At 48.1% G+C, this 23,336-nt stretch overlaps 1 protein-coding gene across 1 annotated transcript; it reads right to left on the bottom strand.

Moving 5' to 3' along the window:
- Nucleotides 1–408: 408 nt before the first annotated feature.
- Nucleotides 409–23,226, bottom strand: HADHA (hydroxyacyl-CoA dehydrogenase trifunctional multienzyme complex subunit alpha). Its single transcript, XM_065730561.1, has 20 exons — nt 23,128–23,226; nt 18,964–19,005; nt 18,808–18,878; nt 18,071–18,204; nt 16,742–16,880; nt 15,640–15,759; nt 15,452–15,554; nt 13,362–13,484; nt 12,773–12,891; nt 12,257–12,313; nt 9,165–9,274; nt 8,576–8,710; nt 7,942–8,113; nt 7,183–7,269; nt 5,562–5,702; nt 4,267–4,335; nt 2,890–3,085; nt 2,094–2,208; nt 1,422–1,567; nt 409–935 (listed from the first exon to the last, which is right to left on the bottom strand). The coding sequence occupies exons 1-20, from the start codon at nt 23,213–23,215 to the stop codon at nt 790–792; spliced, it is 2,313 nt and encodes a 770-aa protein (XP_065586633.1). The 5' UTR covers nt 23,216–23,226; the 3' UTR covers nt 409–789.
- Nucleotides 23,227–23,336: the final 110 nt, after the last annotated feature.

Below are 23,336 nucleotides of genomic sequence, written 5' to 3'. Positions count from 1 at the left end.
AGCGAGGTGGAGGCCAGGAGGGCTCTGAAATCAAGTGACAGGTGCAGAGATTTAAAGCCTTTTAGTTTAAATTGAGCTCTCCCCACGGGGGTGGGAGGGGAACCCTTCTGGCCTTTGGCTGCTTGATTTGCAATTACAGGCGGGTCCATCTGCCAAGATAACACTGGGGGCAGCACACAGGCACTGAGGGATGTGGAGGTGACAGAGCAGGGCTTTGTTCTGCACTGCAGGCCTTTCTCCACTCCCCCCTGGGTTGGGCTCACAGCTCAGCAGGCTGCCAGCCAACGTGGGCAGCCCACGACCCAGCGAGAGGAGCATGGAGGATTGCCTGAGTGCTTTATTTGCACCCCGGAGTGGTTCTGCTCCTCAGTGCCAAGGGGCTGCGGCGCAGTGAGAGCAGGCACGGAGTCCAAACCCAATGGGATGGGGATTTATTGGTGGAGGTTCATGGAAAGGCAAGGGCTCAGGGCCAGTTGTGTGGAGGATGGTGCCTGACAGAGCCCAGGAGCACTGGTGGGTGCAGCACAGAGGTAAATGCAGAAGGAATTCTCTCTCTCAGCCACCAGGCTCACAAGGGCACAGGACGGACGTGCCCAACACGCAGTAGCTGATAAGGCACTTGAAATGAATACAAGCCACAAGGCAACCTGCTGCCACCCTCCTTCCTTCCCCGCCTCCCCTAGGGTGCTTTGCAGATTAACCTTAAAGAGAATTTGGGTGTCGCTGGAGCGCCGGGGGCCCCGGGGCTCAGGATGATGCTGCATCTCAGGTGGGTGTCCCAGGCCACGGTCACTGGTGGAACTTCTTGCCTGGGCTGTTGGCGTGGTCCAGCAGCAGCTGGCACGGTGTGAACTGGCTGCCGTAGACGGCCTCGTACTTCCGCAGCTTGTCCACCAGCTGCTTGGCACCGTAGGAGTCTGCATACCTGAAGGGACCTATGGGGACAGAGGGACACGTGTTGAAGCAGGGTGGAGCACCGAGGCTGCTGGAGAGGTGAGAGCACTGGATTTGGCTGATACGCCACAGAATCATTGAGTCCTTAGAGTTGGAAGGGACCTCTGAAGGCCATCAGCCCAACTGACCCTGCTATCAGTGACACTGATGAGAATACTAAGGTGTATCATTCCCAGATATGTTGTTCTCCAGAGAACCCCAGCTGCTGGCATGGGAAGCCAGCACATCATCCTAAGTGTGAGCCCAGCCCAGAGGGGAGCAGAAATGTGCTGCCACCTTTGTGCAGCCCTGACTGCTGCTTTTGTTTGGTCCGAAATGTGCATCCCAACATTGGTAGCAAAGCTCTGAGTGTCCCTGCGTGCCAGAGACCAGGCAGCCTGGAAGGAAGGGGACAAGCTGGGGCAAATTACTTTGATAACACTCCTAGTCGGAGCATGCAGTGAGAACTACTTGCTCCTGACACTTACCTCCCAGGCAAGGTGGGAAGCCCAAGCCAAACACTGCACCAATGTCTCCCTCCACAGGGTTGCTGAGGATCCCTTCCTGTAAGCACATGGCTGCCTCGTTCACAAATCTCGTCACCAAGCGCATCTGGATGTCCTCATCAGTACAGCTGCAAGGAAAGAAATGCTTCAGGGCTGTGCAGCTGACATAGTAACTGAGCAGAGGAGTTATGAGTACGTGAAGGAAGAAGGGAAGGGGGACAGGGAAGGGACAGGGGGAGGAATCCTCTCTCATTGGAGATATTCCTAGCCACATGAGGCTAAGGATTGCCAAATTCTGTGCTGTGACTTGAGGCAGGCATGTAAGAATGGCAAAGAGTCTCTTGGAGCAGCCACATCAACGTTTCAGACAGGTCTGACACACACAGCCATGGCAACCCACCTCCTCGACAAACCCAACCACCACCAGAAACCTTTCTACAAAGGTGCTGAAGCAAGAGCTGATGAGTTCAAGGATGCTCTACTACAGCCTGCTCCCCTGTGTGGTAGCTGGAAACAGCCAACTGGCATACAGAGTGACCCTGTGCTCAGTGCTACCTATCCTTCAAGGCTCCCGGTGCAGACATCATGATTGGAGCCAGGAGGGGCAAGGGCATGAGCCAGACCACAGCACCACTGAGCAGGGCAGGTACTTACACTTCAGGTTTGGCTGGCAGCTTGAACTGTGCCAAGATCTCATCCATGCCAGAATTTACGCTCCTGTTTTTCACCCCCTCCTGGTAAATGTAGAAACCCTTCCCTGCCTTGCGGCCTGCCAGGGGGAAAAAAAGCACAGTCACATCCTGCCACGTCTCACATGCTCACAACACCTTGGCCTCTGACCTCGTGACTGCCAATTCTGAGTGTGAGCAGATTCTCTTAGCACAGGCAGCCTCTCTGCTCCTCACAGCAAGCCTCTTTGCTGCCTCACCAAGGAGGGAGGGAAGGGGCTCATGTCCAGCTGGCTCCTTGGCACAATGCTGCCACCTGTGCCTGGCCCCATTGCCTTTGCTAAGTCCATAGGACAGCCAAATAATGTCACCATTGGCACAGCTTTGGCAACAAAAAAGATGCAGTCCTTGGCCATAGGAGCAAGGGACAGAGAAGACAAGATGTGAGTAACTTCAACTGCCAGGTTTTGGCAAGGAGAGCTTGCTTCATTTCAGCACATTCATTTCCAGACTCTTGCTTCTCACGTCCCTGCATGTGCAGGTTCAGTAAGAGCTAGACAGAGCTGCATGAGATCCTGCTTACTGCCTTTGCTCTGGGCAGCATCTCTGCCTACTGAAGTCATTTCTGCACAGGAAGGTCCCAGGGTACAGCTTCCCAACCCCTTCCTGGGTCTGCTCTCACCTGAAGCAGAAGAGGCTGATGGGACGCAAAGTACTTTCCCTTGAATTAAAAAAAAAAAAAAAAGGGGGAAATGTTGGACTACAACAGCCTAGCATCTCACCTAAGAAGCCTTTCTGCACCATGAGCTTGAACAACCCGATGCTGCCGCCTCCAAAGCGCTCCCCAAAGGCCTTGCCAAGGTCCTCAGCCACGTGTGTGGCCACATCCACACCCACCTCATCGATCAGCGTGGCTGCACCCACCGGAAAGCCAAAGGCTGTAGAGATGGCATCTACTTTCTTCGGGTCAATGCCTTCCTGCAGGGATAGAAGCAGAAGTGAGATCTCTGGAAACCCATCATGGGGGTAGAAAGGATCATCTGGGGACACAAAATGTGACAAGCCTCATTAGCTGCTTGAGAACAGAGAAGAGCAGTGTGATTGTGCTCACAGAGCTCCAAATTCTACCCTGACTTTGTGCAAAGAGGAAATCCCCACACACCAGAACTCATCAGACCACATTACAGCCGAGAACAGGCTGCAGATAACCACAGACACAAAGGCTGATGCCTCACTTCATTCATCCACACAGTGGGGTGCAAATTCCTTGCAGCTGTCCATGCAGGACAGGACTCCCTTCTCCAAAATTCCTTCAATGGAGCAAAAACCTGCTCACCCCACAGCCTGAGTGGGGCAAAGGTAGGACACAGTGGCAGGGATTTGCTCTTTGTTGTGTGCTGTGTCATACCCTGACGACGACAGCCCACAAAGACTCTCTCAAGCCTGCTCTGGTCAGCCCCAGAGACAAGAGAAACATGTGTGTGCACCCCTGCCTCACTCACAATCTCTGTTTTGAACACTGAGTCCATAACACTGCCCTCTGCTTTGCAGCCCTAGATGCAGGGAGAAGTCTGGGAGAGCTGCCTCGCAGGCAATGCAAGGCACAGCACAGAGCAGACCACAGTGCAGATAAAGGGGCATCCTTGCAACTGTGAGGCACACCCTGCCTCCTATGTTCCTCAAATGGTTTGAAATCTAGATCCAGCACTGCAATGATTGTCCAAATGAGCTCCCCAACCAGTTTGGGTGAGAGGATGCATATTTAGTAAGAGTATGAGTAGAGGAACTGTGCCAAGGGTTGGGAAATTTTGTAGAAACCAGTCATCAGACTTCAGTGGATTTTTATACCTGGTATTTCCAAGAATCTGGGGAGAAAATCCCTCCCAAGCAGACACCAGGAAGGGTCTGGTTTAGTAAGCATTACCAGTTTAATGTGCAGCTCTGCAGCTTCAGCTGCATGTCAGGGGATGTAGAGAGAAGACAGCCACTTTTGGGTTTACCTTACACCATTAGTTGCCTGAGCTGCTCCCTGTCTTGCAGGCTTCTACCTCACCCAGTTTCCCTTCTTGGCCAGAACTTGGGCCAGGCTGACAGGGAGCAAGGAAGCAGCAGAATTTAAACTCCTGTTTGGTGGACACTGTAGCAAAGGGGATACACACCTGGAGAACTCGGCCTACTTCTGCCAGCATTGGCCCCAGGCACCTGGTGGTGTAGAAACCAGGTCCATCCTAGGGAAGAAGAGTGCAATAGGGAAGCAGGTGAGAACAAATGACAGAGATACTGCTTCTATCAGCAGCACAAGAACTGAATTTCACAGCCCAGGCTGCATGCAGTTCAGGCACTGACACACACAGCAGAGACACTCAACCATTTTTAATGGTACGCAGTCAACTCCACGATCAACTTTTATCTATAGGACTCAGCAGCACTTAAAACTGTAACTGTTTACACCCTGGAAGTCCCCTCAAGATCTTTTATTTAAAATCAAACCTAGAGGACCCAGGCAAGCTGCAGAAGTCTCCTGGCTTCACCAAACCCAACAGGACGATGAGGAGAAACAGTGCCAAGCACAAGTCAAACAGGCATAAACTTGTTGTTTCACCTCTGGTATCACTTGCAAAGTCAGGAAGCAGCAGACAGGCTACAAACTACCATTCTGGGAAGTAACCGATGTGGGGGAGAGGGTTACAGAAGCAGCACTGTACCTCCACTGGCCTTTAGAGATGCCTAGAGCACTTTCTGGCAGCCCAGTTTACCCAGCACCACTAGAGAGACCTGCTTTACTGGGAGTTTTACACATCAGAGAAAAAAGCAGTTTAAAACCACACTTACCAAACTGCCATGGGCTGAACCTCCCATGCAGCTGACACAGCACTGCTGACTGCCTGCTTCTACAAGAGCAAGAGACCAGCTCCGTTTTGAGTGCTGTGTGCCCAACAACAGCCATCAGCCAAATACCCCACAGTGGTTTTAACACTCTGCTGCTTCCACCTACAGAACACAGCAGTCTGTTCTCAGCTCCTGCCACTCTTCTCCCTCTGCTTTGCATAACTCTTCCTCTACACCTGCACACGTATCACACAAGATTTAAATACAGGAAGAGGGTGGTTACTGCTCACAGGCCCCTCTGTCCCTGCAAATCCCCAAGCAGAAGAAGTGGAGGGGTCTTGCCCACACTCTATGCCATCTTTGATGCCTCCTAGATGTTCAGAGTAGAGATGAAGTCTCTCGTGGTGACCCACCAGACTTCTCCCATGTCTCTGGCACTTCAAGTCCGCTCCAAGGGACACCTGAATGATCAGTTAGGCATGTGTCTTCTTCTAACTTCCATTTTTACTCCTCTGCACGAGTAGCAACTATCACCTCATCCACAGCCATGTGAGCCTTCTCTCAGTGCACAGGCCCACTCTTTTATCTATAATCCCAGCCAGTATTCTGTGCAGTGTTTCCTCACCTTTACCACAATGACGACTTTGCCTTGTTTGAGGCCAACAGCCACAGCAGAAGCAGCTGTGTCCTGGGATGTTTTGTCTGTAGTGATGATTTCCAGCAGCTGCATTTTGTCAACGGGGGAGAAGTAGTGCATCCCAATCACCTAGGCAGGAGGAAGAGCTCAGGGTTAAGACATATAATGCATCACACTGTAAACTACTGGAAAAAAAAAGTCAAATACCCAGCCACGAGCTTTACTGTATCCCTTTCCAGCAGGAGGACTCTTCCCCTCTTTCCTCAGCTTTCCCAAGGAAGCAGCACAGGTCCCACAGCTCTTGCCTCAGTGAGGATTAAGATATGATGATTACAGGACCAAGAGTGCTGCTCAACCCTCTGCTAATGGTCTGGCAGCAAAACTTGTCTACCTGTCTAGGAATCTCAGCTGAGTTCAGTCCCCAGGTGAAGTACAGGCACTGTGCCATCTGCAGTTCTCTCTGACCAGACCTGGGAGAGCAGTGACATGCTTGGGTAGTGCTCCTTCTGGAGTGTGAAAGTGGAGCAGCAGCAAAAGAGACAACTATTGAGCAGAATCCCTGTAGTTCTGCTTGTAATTTCTTTCCTGGGGGGGAGGAGAGGGTCTATGTAAGGACAAGAAGGCATGCTTTCAGCAGCTAATTACAGAGGTAAGCATAGCCTTCCTCTGAGAGCATTTAAGAGGTAATTATTTGTCTGTATGCCTCATCCTCCTAACGTGGCCATGTAATCAGGATGTCACCTTCATGCCTCCTGGAAGCTACACTTGGCATTAAGATCTGCATAAGTCAGAGGAACCTTGAAGGACATTTGCAGTCTGCAAAACTAATTAAAGAAAATATGTTAATTAGTTATCTGATTTCCTATTTGTTTCCCCATAAAGAGTCATTACACAGGCAATTTATTCAGCAAGAGGATGTTATTTGCAAGTATGAACATCTAAGATGCAATCTGCATTTCCAATCCAACTAGGGTCTGAACAACAAACCAAGAAGAGGCTCACGAAGGTCAGAGAATCCTCCAGTGGGGAGGGCACGTTGTTACTCTATGACCCTTACAGATATCCATGGGACTCGTGCAGGAATACAAGCAGCTCAGGCAATGCACTGCCCTGGGCACCATTGTAGACCATTCTAAGAGCTGAGGAAACCAGCCAAAGGCACCTTTGCCCCTTTACATTAGTGGGATACTTTCCAACTGATCCCCAGAGCTTCCCTTTCCTTCTTCTCAAGAACCTACTGCCTCCATATCCTACCTACCTCAAAAAACCCTGCCTCTCGCACCTTTAGTTTCAGCACCTCTGAATTCAACCTCCAGACTCCAGCTTTTCTTCTTTTTTTGCTGCCAGATTAGTGCCCTCTCACTGAGAGGGCATGTTCCCGTTGTGGTAAGTCACTCCTACATCTAAGCAGCCACTCAGATGACTTAGGCCTCACTGTCTGGAAATTTTCTCAGCTTGAGTCCTTCTACAGCTTCCCTGCCCGTTGTGTGCATTAACGCATTCTAGGGAAAAAGCAGATCCCAATGCTTGTCTACAGCAAAACCATTTTGCCACTACAGACAACTGAGCAGAGAGCAGACTTGCAGGATCTTTGGTACTTGTTACTCACCTTATCTGGCCTCTGGCTAACAGCAGCTATCTGGTTGATTGGGAGGGCAGACGTGTTACTGGCGAAGATACAGTGAGGGGGGATCACCTGTGGTAGGGGTTGAACAGACACTTTAAATGCACAGCCTCCAAAGTCAGATGTGATTCACAGAATCTGAGAGAACAGTGCAAGCACAAAGCATTCACAGCACCTGCTAATGCCTGAGGAACGAAGGAAGCCTGATTTTCTCTGCTAGTGTCAGAAATTCATCCTAAAGCAGCAGCCCAACTCATCCAGGCCTGACTTCCACTGGGGCCCTGCAGTATCAGTCAGTCTCAGAGCTCCTATGACTCTACCAGTCCACTGCAATCACAGTGGATGCTGCTGAGAGGGACTTCAGAGAGGAGCACAGGCCAGCTGCTTTAGCATTTATTTCCCCAAGTGTGCTCTTGAACAGAACAGAGCAGTGGCAGCAAGCCAGGGAGAGCAGGTAAAGGACAAGTAGTGGAGATACCAAAGGACATTACTGTCATTCTGAGCTCAGAAGAATGGAAGTCTTTCTAGGGTAGCTCCCAGGAGCCAGAGAATGTTGTAACTGCACCTGATCAGCTTAGAACTAATGACTCCTTATTCACAGTGAGGGAAGACTGCCCCTGACACTCATCCATGTACTGAAATGAGTAACTTACAGCATAAGATGTGATAAATCCATTGGGCAGGACACCTCAAGTCTCTGCCATACAGTGGCCATGTCTGGTGCTGCTCAAAACTGATACTCACGGCCTCCACTTCCTTCAGCACTTTGTGCTTGATGTTAATGTCCTCAAACACAGCCTCGATCACCATGTCTGCTTTCTCAAAGCCCTTGTAGTCCAGCTGGCCTGTCATGTTGCTGAGAATGGAGTCCCTCTCAAATGATGTTAGACTCTTCTTCTTCACCTTGCCATTCAGCCTAGGGAAGAACATCTGTCAGAGAGCCAGCACAGGACACACCAGACTGCTGGATGTGCACTGTGCCACCAAGGATATCCCTATCTCCTGGAACAGGGACACAAAATACTATCTCCAGTTCAGCAGGACTGTCACTGGGCTATCCTGCCATCTGGAAAAAGAAGAGCCCTTCTCACACAACTCAGTACATCAGCCAAGACTGCTTCCTCCCACCTTAGCTCTATAAGCTACTGATAAAACTAAAAGCTAAAGCAATCATCAGTTAGGTGGGTCAACCTACTTAAGGAGCTAAGACTCTGGGTCTATTTCATAGCAACACCTCAGCACATTGCATAGGGCAACCTTACATGAAAGCATTTCTGTGATGTTTAATGGTCGAAGATTCCAGAGGAACAGTGGTGTCGCAATTTTGACTAAAGGAAGCCCCATCCCATGCCAAGCAAACTCCTGCAAGCTCACGTACCCCTTGAAGACTTGCTGCTGTCCTCTGTCCAAGCCTTGCTGTGTTGTGTCTTTCAGAATGGTCTTCATCCCCTTATCCACTGAAACCTGTGCAATCCCAGCTCCCATGAGCCCTGCTCCCAGCACTGCCAGGGTCCTGCAGTGAAAGTGTGGGGGAGAAAGCATTCAAAGATAAAAACAGCTGAGTTTCCATTGCTGTGGACAGACCCACGCAGACAGAGTCACAGAATCATTAAGTCTAACCACCAACCCATCACCACCATGCCCACTAAACCACATCCCTAAGTGCCACATGTATCCTTTTCTTGAACAGCTCCAGGGATGGTGACTCCACCACTTCCCTGTTCAGACTTCCAATGCTTGACCACTCTTTCAGAGAAGAAACTTTTCCCACCCTGAATCGTGCCCACGTAGGCACTATTTTTTAAAACTGCTTTTTAGGTTTTATTTGTGGGTGAGACCTCCGAAGTATGGAAGATTAATATTCCCAAGGTTGGAAATCTCTCTTCTGCTTTTCAGGAGTTGAAGCCAAAAACCTATCTGCAGATGTCCTGCAGCTTCCCCTTCAGACACCCCACGTTTGCACTTACTTGACCTCTCGCTGAGGTGTCCCAAACTTGTTCTTCTTGCAGCGCACTTGCCCGTGGTAAAGTCCAATCAGTGCCTTGGATTCATTGGTCATTGCAAGGTGGCCAAAATTCTGGAAGAAAGGGAAGAGGGAAGCAAAAGGCTTGGTCTTTAACAGCTGTCACACATCCAAGCATGCACAGATCAAAAAAAATATCGCCATGGGTCAGCACAGCCACGTGGATGAGCCACCTGGAAATGGAAGAACAGAGCATGTATGTCCTCTCTGCACAGGGCACCTTTTGTGCTAGGGACAGCTCACTTTGCACCATTACCTCCCATTCAGGCCAGCAGCTCAACAACATTTCCCATAAACACTATAACACAAAGAGAATATACCTCTATCACACAGAAGCGTCTGCAGCAGTGGGAGTCTGCCAGGGAACAAAAGCAGCCATCATTTTTGTGTGCCCGTCTCCTTCCTTCCCTACTAATGCATTCAAAGCTCATTTCCACTCATCCTGGGACCCTCCAAGCATAGCTCTGGGGAGAAACATTCACTGGCAGGGTAAAGCAGAGGTGAAGCTGCTGCCTCACCAGCTGTGAGGGTCTTACAAGCCAATGCAGGAGCCACTTCAGCTTCTCCCTGATAATAACTTACAGACATGAGACTAGAGCAAGAAGAGACCCTTTCTTTCCCACGTGCACCCCACACTAGCTAGAGCCATTGTCCTAGCTGCAACCAAAGGAAAGAGTCTTGCACTCAGACTTTAAGACAAATCTCTAAACAGGCCAATTCTCACTGACAGCAGGACTCTGATGCTATTTTCAGAGGATCACAAAGAGGCCACAAAATCAAAGGCCTGCATAATCTCTCAGCATTCAGCATGAAAGAGGAAAGGAGACAGGAAGACAAAAGACAGCATACGGCGACTGCAAACTAATGATGTTGTCTGAGCCAAATCAGCTAGGGAAAACCACTGATATAATGGAGAGTGCAGCAGGCAGTATCTCCCCTCACTATGTCCTCTGAGTTAAAGGCTTGTTAAAATATCAGAAACAAGAAGACTGGAAGAGAATCTGCAGCTCTCCCACCCTAAGAGAAAGAAGGAGGCATTAGAAAAGGCACGACACAAACTCTTATTCTTCAGGGGTTCCTGGTAAGATCTTCATCCTGCTGCTGTTCTCAGGAAATAAACCACTCATTCTTTTCTGCAAGGAACAGAGTATCCCAAGTCTTTTATTCAGCACCAGATCAAACGTGGGTGGAATGAATAACTAGAACAGACAGTTCTAGGGTGCATCGAGGAGGTCACTGCTAAGGTACAGGGCAGACAGCTACATCTCAGACTAGGACTTCATCACCAGAAGAGAACAAAACAATCTACTGACAAAGCATGAGAAACTGCTGGATGTGCCAGGCAGCAGCATGAAAAGCTGATGAAGGCTGCAGACAGTGCTGTGTGAGAGGGCTGCACTTCAGTGGTGGTTAAGGGCCAGCAATGTGACAGATGGCCCAAATACACAGATAAGCAGATGGTCATATTGTGGATCTTCTGGGGATCCACCCAGCAGTGCTCAGGTAACAACATTAGCAATACTGTGAGGCCACGGTTACCTCGTCTGTATCAAAAACACACAGTCTGAGAAAAGATGTAGCAAAATTGAGACCAAAGAGGAAAAACCAATCACTTAACAGTTATTGCTGCTGAACTCAAGTGAACATGGCAGGGAAGTAAAGAACTGAATAGAAAGGAATTACAAAACAGGAGCTTATTTCTCAGAGTCAAGGAATCACACAATGGCTGAGATTGGAAGAGAACTGTGGACCCCATTGCTCAAAGCAGAGTCAACTGGAGCAGGCTGCATCCAGCTGGGTTTTGAACAGCACCATGGAAGAAGACTCCATTGCCTCTCTGGCCAACTTGTGCCAGTGTTCAATCACTTTTGTAAGCAAAAAGAAGTTCTTCACATTTCAGTGGAATTTATTGTTCTGGTTTGTGCCCATTACCTCCTGTCCTACCACTGGACACCACAGAGTGCAGCTATTCCTTCTTCATTGCTTCTGGTATTTATACACACTGACAAGATGCCCCCCGAGCATTCTCTTCTTCAGGCTGAAGAGTTCCAGTTCTCTCAGCTTCTCCTCACATGTCAGATGCTCCAGGCCCTCAATCATTTCTGTGACCCTTTGCTGAACTCAGTCCAGGCTCCTCTGTGCTGGAGACCGGGATTGTTCCTCTCAAGGGGCAGAACTTGGCACTTCCCTTTGCTGAACTTCACAAGGCTCCTGCCTGCCCAGCTCTCCATCCTGCTGAGGTCTCTCTGAACAGCCAGTACCAGCAGTACTCCCACTGCAGTGGTTGCTAAATAGGTCAGTTCCACTGAGGGATAAGGAAAGAGAAGCCCAGTTCTGCCTGAGAAACCATTACTGAAAACAAACACACAACATCTAATGCTCACAAGTACTGAAAATCATCAATGAGTGAAAAGAATCTGAGCTGGAAAATGAGATAAATGGCAAACAAATGAAAGAACAATACCCTCAGCAAAGATGATGGTGAAGAAAGGTATCAGTGTAAATTGAATATTGATGAAAATGGAAGTCTGTTCTTGGGAGAATTGATTTGCCCGCACCAAACTACCTGGAAACACTCGTGAGACTCACACCACTACAGCCACACCCCTGGGTTACCTGCCCCACGTGTCAGTCAGAACAAACAAATATTGCTCAGATACACAGAGAAACCAAATTCAAAGTCCTGCTACATGAAACCTCGGTCACTGATCTCAGCCTGGTCATTCCCAACCCAGGAAGACTGAACAGACAGGAATGAGAAGGAGCACAAACTGTTTTCACAGATGAAGAACCATATAAGAAAAAAAAAAAAGAGCAAAACAAAAAATCCAAACCAAAATGAACAGAAAAAGCCACACAAAACCAGTTCTGCTGTTCAAGATAGGCCTTTTCCACAGCCCCACTCACAGAACTGTGGGCAGGGATCCAGGTACCATTTTGAGCAGCCTGTGAAGAATGCCATCCTTTGTGCACAGTTAAATTTACCACACAACTACACAGCTTATTTATTGCTACCAGAGAATCTCAACTTCTTACCTGGGATTCAGTGAGGTATCCAGTGTCCCGCCCCTGATCAAGACCAGCCTTTACAACCTATTTAAAATAACAACAATAAAGATATCCCACAATTAAAGGCATGTCCACCAACAGCTATGCTTTAATAATAGCTCAGCTGCACCTCCCGCTTTCACCAGCAACCCCTTCCCAGCATTCAAAGGGTACTTCAAACACTCTGGGTCCTACCCATGCTGTTCAAAGCAGAGTTAAGGATCACCTTTTGTCCTAGCACAGAGTAAGTACCATGGCAATGAGCTTTCTACCAGGTTGGCTTTTACACACACATTGTGGTTTCAGGAATTGTTTCAGCAGGACTCTGCTCCTGTAATGTCACTGCCCTCAGTCAGAGGGTGATGCTCACAGGTTAAAAGTCACTTAAAAAAATAATCCTTGGCTCAGAGGAAGGAAACACCAACCCCCTTCCTGTTTCCATGTTATTAATCCCAAAGATCCATCTTCACTCTAGTTTTTTTTATGCCTCACAGTGGGCATTACCTCGATGATTTTTAGTGGAGCGGGATACAGTCCTTTGGTTTGCTTCTGAACTTTGCTCTCCACTGTCTTGTAGACTTGCTGCCTCACAAATGGAAGAGCCATGGCATAGTCTGTTATCTCTGCAAGATGGAACAAAACATGTCTCAGTACAGTACTACACATGTGATTAGCCTTAAAATCATTAAGCCAACAGTCAAAGAGTAGTCATAGAATTACCTAGGCTGGAAGGGACCTTAAGGATCACTGAGCTCCAACTACCCTTCTGTGGGCTCTGTACAGCACTTGCAACTAGAAATTTGAGTTTGGATGCTCCTCCGAAGGCAGCTGCTCCTCTCTTCCCATAAGCCCGGATCCCTTCTAGCATGCTTCAGAAGCTGTCTGGCACAGCTCTGGCCATGCTACCTGAAGATCAGATCTGCACAGCAACCTTCTAACTACCATCCCACCTAGCTCAGGCAACAATTACAAACATCAAGCAACTTTGCTTTGATGACAAAATTAAGTAGGAGCATGACCTTATCTCTGAGAAGCAAAGCTGGATTAATACTCAGTACAGTTCCTTGGCTTGGGCTGTAGTGCCCAGACTTACTCTGTACTAGTCCTTTTGATCTCTTGGCAGACACAGTCTTGTTTGCTAGTCCTCTGGCAAAGCCAACTGCTACCTCCTCCAAGTACTCAATTGTTCGTGCTTCTGGAGGCTTCACACCTGGTCCTGTGAGCAAAAGAGAAGCCTTGAGGAAACACAGCAGAAGTTATCACTGATGGGTTTAGCTCATGTGGAAAAGAGAGGGTGTGACACCAGCAGGATACTCCTTTGAACTGCTACCACTCTATCCCCTGCTTGACTTTTCTTGATTCTGAATGTCTCCAAGACAAATTAATGTTCATAGTGTTTATATAGAATGCCAAAACATAAAACATCCAACAGCTGTCTGCCAATTAAACACGAACATTAATTTCAGAGAACAGTGTAAAAGCTTTGGTTGGATGGGAACGTGGCCAGACAGTCTGACATACTGCTCAAAATAAGGCCAAGTTTGAAGTCTGGATTTAACTTGAGAATTAGATCAGGTTGTTCAGAACTGTCAGGGCCATTCCTGAACATCTCCAAGAATGAAGATCCCAGCACCACTCTAGATCCTCATTTCAGTGTCACACTATAAAGACCTTCTTCTAAAACCAAACTATCATATCTTGTTGCAGTTTGTGCCCTTTATTTCTCACTCTTTCACTTTACATTAGTGCAGGCACCACCAAAACAGAACTCAGTGTTTCTGCCTCCCTCTCCCTCTTGTTGCAGTTCTGCTTTATTGTGTAGCACAGAAAGTCTGCACACTGTTGCCATTAAACACACAGACAACAGTTACCCAACACCACCTCCCTGAAAACTACCTGCACTGCATCTAATGTCCAATAAACCCTCAATCTTCAACCTCAAGTGCAAGAAGTTTCTCACTTATTTTAGCTGTACTACACACAGTAACACCTATCCTAACTGCTGCAGTATCCTAACTGCAGACATCCTAACTGCCCAGGGAACCTCAAGCTATCAACTAAAATGTGCTTTCTTACATAAAGGGCACATGCCAGAGTTAGGCTTAGGCACACCATTAAAAATACCAAGAGTATGCTTTAAAGGTCCTTACTGAAGGAGAACTGCTTGCAATTCACAAGACTGCCTCCTGATTAATGCTATCTCTTTCCTTTAAAGCTTTCTACAGTCAACTAAAGCATTACCCCTGCTAAATAAAGCTGCTTTCCCACAGACATTGATTATGAACATGAGAATACTCAGTGAGAAAGCCTCTTGGCACTGAGTGCTATTTGAAGGAAGAGATGCCTCTAATGCTTGCATATCATGCTTTTTGTGTTACTTCCACGTCCTAATCTGGTTTGAGTCAAGGGTGGTTAAATCCTTGACAAGTTCAGTTTTCCTTTAGTAACCACTGGTATAAAAAGCCATAACAATTGGCTTTTAGAAACTTAACGAAGCATACAGCGGTGAAGTTTCACCAGCAGATTTAACTCAAGTCTGTGTAGCATGGATTTATTCTATAAATGAGAATATAGCTAGTAACATTTCATCCAGCTGGTCTGAGACACACAGGAGCTTCCCTTGCATTTCTCAGGGTAGACAGCAGCACCTTTAAAATATGTACATAAATTTTCTTCACATTCAGGAGCAGTGCAGTCTACGCTGCAATCTGCAAGGAACATCTCCATCCAACTGAAAGTCAGTTAGCAATTTACAGTGCCAGAGCTGTGAGGTTGGCTTCTCAAGATCTTGACACTGAGATTAACATCTGCAGGCTGCATAGGCATTGATCATCCATTCTTTCATTACAGATTGCCATCTGTCTGACATGATAAATGAGGAATGCAGGTTCTCAACTATATAATTAGCTTAAGCAAGAGAGCCTGCAAGCCTGCTGCCCTCTACACTAACCTCTCCCTGTTCACTTAGCTTTAGCCTGATGTTTCAAGATCCTTGTGGCCACGCTTCAGCAGTGGGAATGAAGATTATCCTGCAGAGAATGGTAACAATTTTGCAGCCCACGTGCTCTGCTCCACATAGACTGTGGCACCAATGGCTTCCCCACCACCCTCCCATTGAAACTGAGAGGTTAACCAACACGCAGCAGATCAGCTTCCTAGCAACTGAGAGGCACCACGTCTGACCTAGTGGGTCCACCAGCTGGTCAACCAGACCCATCTTCTTTGCTCTGTCAGCACGGATGTTCCTCCCAGTCAGCATCATATCAAAGGCAGCAGGAAGCCCCACCTGGAAGCACAGAAAGGGGATTTTAAAAGAGAGACTATATCATGCAGCAGAAGAGGCTGCAGAGTAAAGTTTTTCTCTTACTTACCATCTTTGGCAGCCGCTGAGTTCCCCCTGCCCCTGGCAGGAGTCCCAGTAATACTTCAGGTGTTCCCAAGACCGTTTTCCTGTCCTTCGTTGCTATTCTGTAGTGACAGGCAATGGCAACCTTAAAAAAGGAAGGGACAACTAAAGGTTTCCCTGGGAAAGACCACAGGAGAAATAAGCATCCATCAAAAAGTTCTCTTGAAGACAGTGCTACAGCTTCTCTCCTATTCCTATTCCTACCCTGAGTCTCTAACTCATCCACTCAAAAATTTATTTGGTGCTCACACACAGCTTCTTCTACAAAGAGAAGCACACCCAGAGCTGATGGTAACAAGGAGCAACTGATGTGAACACGAAACACACAATGTGAATCAAGCTATTTTCAAATCTTGTTAGTTTAAAACTCACTGAGACCTTTAAGGGCTAGAATTACTCACTGTATTTAAAGCACGGTCCCGTTACAGATCAATCAACGCTGTGCTTGTAAAAAGCTACAATTACTTAAGAAATATGCAAACAACTCAAGAGATCCTATTCCAAAGAAGCTGTTCCACTTTAGCAACAAATTTGCCCCAGGAGTTACTGCAGTTTTTCAGTTTACAAAACACTGAGTGGAGACTATAAAGCAGATACTGCACCCAGCTGAAGGGGGAAGCGAGGGAGAAGGGCACGCAGGCCAGGGTGAAGCCTGGGCAGGTTCCCCATGCTCATCCCTCCCACAAGAACCTTTGAAAGAACAGAAGCTGCTGGGACAGTGAGATTCATTTCCAGCCTGGACTCTGCCAGCAGCACTTATGCAAATTCAGTGCCTGCTGGAAACAGCCTGTTTACCCTGAGATGCTCTCATCTAAATATTATTCTGGCCCACACACATCATATCTGACTAGCTGCCTTCTGACAGAAGCAGAAAAATTTGCACTGCAGAGCTCTGAAGCAAAACCAAACCATTAACTTGCCACAAACTGATTTGAATGGATGTAATGAATCCGTGTCAGGTCTCGAAACCCTCTCACAGTAGACCTGCAGGCATCACATGATTAACTTTAGAGAACCAGTGCTATTAACTTCCACTGCTGCTTGGCAGACCCAGAATTGCTCAATACCTCCAGTCCTCCTCCCAGGCAGGAGCCACTGATGGCAGCAACTACAGGCTTTGGAGACTGCTCAATTTTTTCTAGCATCTTCTGTCCTTCCTGAGAGAGCTGAGTCACTTCCTGAGAAGTCTTGCAGGCTGTAATCATGCTGCAATGAGGCAGAAAGGCTGATCAGAACTGGAAAAGCACTGAGAAAACAGGAATAAAACGGAGAGTGCTTCAAGGAGTTTGCTCCCCTTTTCCCCACAAAGCTCCAGTGACTGACAGGCAGGCCAGAGCTATTCAGTCACACAGTCTTAGATTAACTGACAACACAGGAAGACTACTAAATTCAGTGGGCTAAGTCGCCACATGCTGACACTGGTTTGTGCTTGCAAGCAGTGAATGAGTTTCCTTGTATCAGGGCTTTGAAAAGGCTTTGGGGGAGAGGAGGAAGGGTCACAGGAAACCTCAAAGCACTTGCCAGAATGGGTGCGGGGAGAACCCAGGATCACTTTTTAAGAGAAGCAGATGGCCAAGGCTCTGATGCTGCACTCTGCCAATTAGAGACTCCCTCAGCCAATTATTCCCATGGAGGCAAGTACTGCTTGCCAGGCAGGCACAATTCAGCAGGCTCCTCTTAAATGCCTGTCCTTTTGCTCCACTATCGCTACTCCCTCCTTCTCACCATATCACATATCACATGTCTGTCCTTATTCACAGACAGAGCAAAAGGTAATAAGCTTTTTGAAAGGTTGGTTTGTTGTTCACCTTCCTGAAAGCTCGGAACTTTCTGGCTTTTAATACCTTTAAATAACAATTCTGCCCTGCCTGAGGTCAGAACTAATAGCCAATTGCACTCCAGGTCCCAGCGAGAGCACCCACACACCCTGTGAGTTCCCCACAATGAATGGCCTGGAAGGCTGCTTGGATGCTTCACATGGCAGAAAGCCAAGCCCTGCCTCATCGAGGGGCCTTGCTGGCAGACAACCAGACACTCAAACCCAGCTTAAACGAAGCTCTGCATGTAAATTATCTGCTCTTCTTGTGCCCCAGCCCAAAGCACAATGCTAACCCTGGAGCCAGGAAAGGAACTTTCCTTGGCTGCACCCCAGCACGCAGGAAGGAATGACCCAGTGCTACAAGCAAATACAGTTTAATGACTAGCCATGCTCCTTTTTATCAAGGCCCTAACTTTGTTTGAGCAAGCTGCACATCCGGTGCACAAGGATTTCATACCCAGCCTCTGCTTCACCCCCGGGGAGATGTCAGTGACAAACTGCTTAGACTGCACAGCACACCAGGACACTAGCCCTGGAAATCAGGCTTCAGCATAACTTGAAACACCCCCACACTTACTCAATATCTGCTCCAGCAATGAAAGAACCTGGCTTTGAAGAGATGAGGACGGCGCTTTTGACTGCTTCATTGGCCCAGATCTCATTCATTACTTCAGTAAACTCTGCACTCATTTGTTTGGATAGAGTGTTAACCTGAAGGCAGGAAACAAACATTGTAAACAGGGACTGCAAGAGATGGTAGAGTTTAACCTCTGATTAAACACCGGACTGAATCATCAGAAAACTTGCATGGAAGACAGTTTGATTAAACAACAACAAAAAAAAAGCCAAAGCCAATGGCAAACCTGAATGCACATTCCAGTCTGAAAACAACAGGAATAGGCCATTCAGGAATTCACCCAGACCACTGCTTGGCACAATTATCATCACAGAATCATTAAGGTTGGAAAAAACCTCCAAGATCATTGTGACCAATCGTCAACCCATCCCCACTGTGCTCCCTAAGCCACATTCCTCAGTGCCACATCTCCAGGGACAGTGACCCCACCACCCCCCTGAGCTGTCTGTTCTAATGCTTCACTACTCTTCTTCAGAAGAAATGTTTCCTAGTATCCAACCTGAACCACCCCTGGTGCACTTGAAGCCATCGGCTCTCATCCACTCACTAAACATCCAAATGCTCATCATCCAATTTTGACTTTGTTCACAACTTTGCAAGACTGCAGGTGAGGGATGTTCTTGGTCTGAAATGACAGCATTTTCAATTCCTCCTCTGTACTAAAGCTAAAACAGTACCTTGGAGTTTGGTGTGTTGAAGCGCACAACAGCAACATCTCCTTTGATGTCATAGCTCACGTGGGTTCTAGCTGGAAGCAAATGGAAACACGTTATCAGCTCATGGTCAGTGGGTTTTAGGAAAGATGAACTCACATAGAATATCTTCATGCTTACCCTGAAGAGCAGTGGAGGTGGAGACGTTACGGCAAGCATAGCCTAAAGAAAAGATGTTGCAGATGTTAAAGGAATTCTCAGTAACCTCAGCTGCAGTGTGCCTTGCTAATGCACCCTCCTGTCCCCCTTTGCCAAGCAGGGAGTTATAGAAATTCCAGAACATCAGCCTGCTCCCTCTTTAAGGCTCTGTGCTACCACCAGAGTTCAGCACACTCCATGCTATGGAAGTGACCTTCACAGCACAGCTGCCACACTGCAGCTTCCAATACCAGGAGTGCCAAGCTGAGGGCAACAATCAAAGCCTCGTTCCTCAAAAGCTGACAAGAGACAACGCGGGCAGCACACGGGGGTATTTTGCCATCAGTGTGCACAGTTCAACACAATAACCTTCAGATCTTGTTGCACTTTGGGGAGTTTGAAGCCTTCACGTTACATTCTCCACAAAACAAATAACAGCCCTACAAAATTTCTGCAAAAATACACTTGTGCCTGTGATCTGTGCCAACACAAGCAGGCAGTGCACTTGGTAAGCTAGAGCAAGAGCACACAATATTTACTCTCTCCTCCATTCTCTATCAACTGAATACCAGATCTATCCCTACTAATTACAGGTGGAAGCAACCCAGACAAACTTGTTTTGTTTCAAAGCACTCAGAAAACTCAGCCCACCATGCAAACAAGTTCTGCCTGCAAGGGAAATCCCAAATCTCCTTTCTTTCTGCAGAGAAACTGCATTTTGTCCAATGACCTTTCACTACACAAATGAATCCAAGCTCTGTTCGAGTGATCTTGATCCTGACCGATCTTCCTCTACTGCAGACCTATGCTGAATCACTGCCAAAGCTGCTTTAAGCCTGAAATCCAGAAGCAATACTTCTTACCCCATAGTGCACATCTACCAATGGAAAACATAGCTGGGCGAGGTATATTGCTCAATGCTGACAGCATGCTCAGGAGGAAAACAATCCCTTCCCCATCAAGAAGGTAGAAAATTCAGCAGAGAAAAGCTTGCAATCCCTCCCTGCACCCCACCAACAGGTGTGCTCCTTCCCCACGGCCCCATGACACAGCTCAGGGCTGCAGCTCCCCTGCACTTCGACCCTCCTTACACCCTGCTGCAGTGCTGGCAGCAGGCTCTGACCTTTGTGCTCCATTCCCCAGGTCCTACACACACAGGGCTGAGCTGCAGGATGGAAACTGTGCGTTGCTCTGCACCCAAATGCCATCTTAATGAACAATGAGTGAATGGATTTCCACTCCAAAGCTACTCTGAAGTATTTGCAGATCAGAGCACGGCCCAGGCTCTGCACTTATAGCTTAGCAGAACTTTAATCAGGTAAAAACAGCACCACTGCTCTGCCAAGAAGACTGGCACTGAGTTCTTCCACTTTAATCCTGCATTACTTTTAGGCATATCAGGAAGGAGAATTAGATCAAACGAATGTCAGTTGCAAAGCAGATGATCATGTTCTCCTTCCACACCCACAGCCAGGTTCTGGTAGAGCTGGGACAGCAACATGTCTCTCCCCAGTGCTTATCAACAGTTCCCTCCACTGTATAACCCCAATTCAAAACAATAATAAGAAAAACCTGAAGAAAATGAATTAACCTTTTCCTATGGCCAAACATACTTTCCTCTTCCAAATTCCTTCATGCAGAACATGCTGCTTCTGAGAAAATCTTAAACCATGAATTCGACTTTGCTTTCAGGTTTAGCAAAACAAAAGATAAGAAGGGGGGGAAAAGTAATCAAGGGCAAGGCAAAACAAATCTCAACATATTTAAAACACAAACTCTTTGGGGAATGCTAGTGGAAGAATAGTAAGAATAACAGCTGCTTAATAACCAAGTGAGGTTTCATCAGCCTGAGAGTATTTTATTTTAGCTCACAAAATCTGTGCTTTTAGTTTTGGATGTGGAAGGTATTTTCCACTTGGTCACAACCACAGCACATCTGCTTCAGGCACCGAAACATTCAGCAGCACTGTAACTTGCCAAGATCAGAGCCAGAACCCCTACCTTCATGATTCTGAAGGAAACAGCACAGCAAGAAGTCAGATGCACACTTCTGCCATTTCACTAACGAGTCTCTCCAGAATTAAAACTTCTGAATATAGACCAATTTTCACTACTTCATTCCAACTGAAAGACTGCCTGGAGAAAGAGACTCAGCACAAAACTTCAGATGCGGCATACATTGGAAAACACCTCTTTCCTGACAGCTACTCAGGACCCATTTCTTCCCACTTTCTTTTCTACCATTTCCCTGCTACTTCGCTACCAAGCACTTCCCCATGCTCACCCAGAGATGGCACACCACTCGAGCTGGGAATGGGATCCATAAGTGGCTGAGAAACGGCTCCCTGTAGTCCTGAGCTAAGCTGAGCAAAGCCAACGAGCTGCAGTGCTTCCAGCCTGTCCCACGAGCTGCAAGATGGGAAATGTCTGGCACACTGAGCTTCACTGTCCCCTCTGGGAAGCTGTCAGCACACGTAGCTGAGCAGGTAGGACTTGCTCTTGAGCTTGTCTTCTACCTACTTATTGCTTTTTGCATGCTTTTCAGCCTGCCCTAGCTATGTTTGCATGCTGCTTGATAAGTGCCTTCTTACAGCAGAACAACACTATTAATTGAGAGTAGCTCCAGGACTGTAATGCAGATCATTACTAGAAGAAACAAATCCACCAGTGATAGCCCCAGCAGCCTCTGCAGTTCCCACAGTTCTGTCTGTTATCAATTGCAGCACTCTGCTCATGTAGCAACTGGGTCATGCACAAATTTGCTCCAACACTATATGAAGACAGCCATTAAGTTCCAGAAAACACTGCTAACTTCAGCTTCACATCCATAGAAGACTCTGAGGCCCTTCAGAGCACAAAAATCAGCTGATCCCAACAGCATGAGGTTTGCTACCAGATATCACTTAGGGTTCTGGTGACTTCTATAGGAACTTCTTTGGAATTTCTGTAGGAAAGCACTGCAATACAGGTCAGGGAGCAAATGCACAAGGAAGAAATGCCTGCACACCAGAATTAGGGCAGACTGTGGGGCATCAGGGGCACTTCCCCAGCCACATGGAAACACCTTGCACTCCCAGGTGTATGCAAATGGGTCCCAAAGACAAAGATTCTCCCCTATGAGCACAGAAACACTGAAGTGCTATGAGAGCAGCCCCAGGAGCCAGACAGACATCCAAGGATACTGGAACATGTGCCCTCATGCACATGTGCAAGGACACAAGGACAGCCCTGCCACTTCAGCATACACCACGGAACACTCCCAGAGCCACACAGAGACTGCTCAGATGCACACATGTCCAGGAGACATATAGGGACCAGCTGTCCTACAGGGATACCACAGCTCCCCAGGACGTGGGGACACACTGATATTCCCCACTGTGGAGATACAGAGGCCACACGGGTGAGATCTTGGCATGGTATGCCAGCTCCCTCAAGGAAGCACACACCCAGGAGCGTCATCCTCCCTACAGGGGCCCCTTCACCACGTACCTCAGCGATTCCCATCACCACCAGCATCCACAGTGACACGTACATACAGCCACCTCACCCAGTGACCCCCTCACACCTCCTAGAAACACTCCCATGAGTTAACACACTGCTTTACAGCCCCTTTATCCATTATATACTCCTAATGAGGTCTTCACCCAGTGAGAAGAATGGGAAACAAGGCCTTAAGATCCCCCATCCCTAACAGATCCCTCTGGCAACCCCCACACAACGCCTTTTCCCCTCAGCCCCCACGATGTCACCTCCACACGCCCTACAACCCCTCTACCCCTCACAAACAAAGATGAGGTGCTAAAGGACTTAATTTAGTAGTTGGGTAGAGATAGTGATAGGAGGATGGTTGGACTAGATGATCTTATAGGTCCTTTCCAACCTTATGAACTTATGAACTTATGAAACACCTCCACAGCACCCCTCCCACAAGAGCGTCATCCCCACGAACGGGCACACCACTCCACAACCCCTTATAAATCCCCCCCACAGTGACACCTTCGCGCGTGGATATACCTCCTGCCGGCCCCCCCATCCCTCACAAACGCTCTGGTGAGGCCTCTACCCACCCAACCACCCACCATTTTAGCACTGCCCTCAGTGACTCCCCCCCACCCTCCACGCCTCTCTCTCCCCCCCGCTGCTCACTCTCAGCCGCCGAACGGCGGGGCGGGCAATACTTAGCGGCGGCCGCGAAGCGCCCCAAGCTGCCGATAGCGCGCACTGCGGCCGCCATCTTCGCTGCGCGCGAGGTCGAATGAGGGAGAGGCCGCCCGGAGAGGGGGTTTCGCGCCGCGTCTGAGGCTGCCCGCAATAGTGCCTGCCTCCGAGCACCGCCGGTTTTCGGTCCTCTCCCT

Source organism: Cyrtonyx montezumae, unplaced genomic scaffold (assembly GCF_038088225.1).
Source record: "Cyrtonyx montezumae isolate F1298 unplaced genomic scaffold, pur_monq_1.0 scaffold_13, whole genome shotgun sequence".
Taxonomy (NCBI): Eukaryota; Metazoa; Chordata; class Aves; order Galliformes; family Odontophoridae; genus Cyrtonyx; species Cyrtonyx montezumae.
This window is presented reverse-complemented; position numbering and strand designations above follow the sequence as displayed.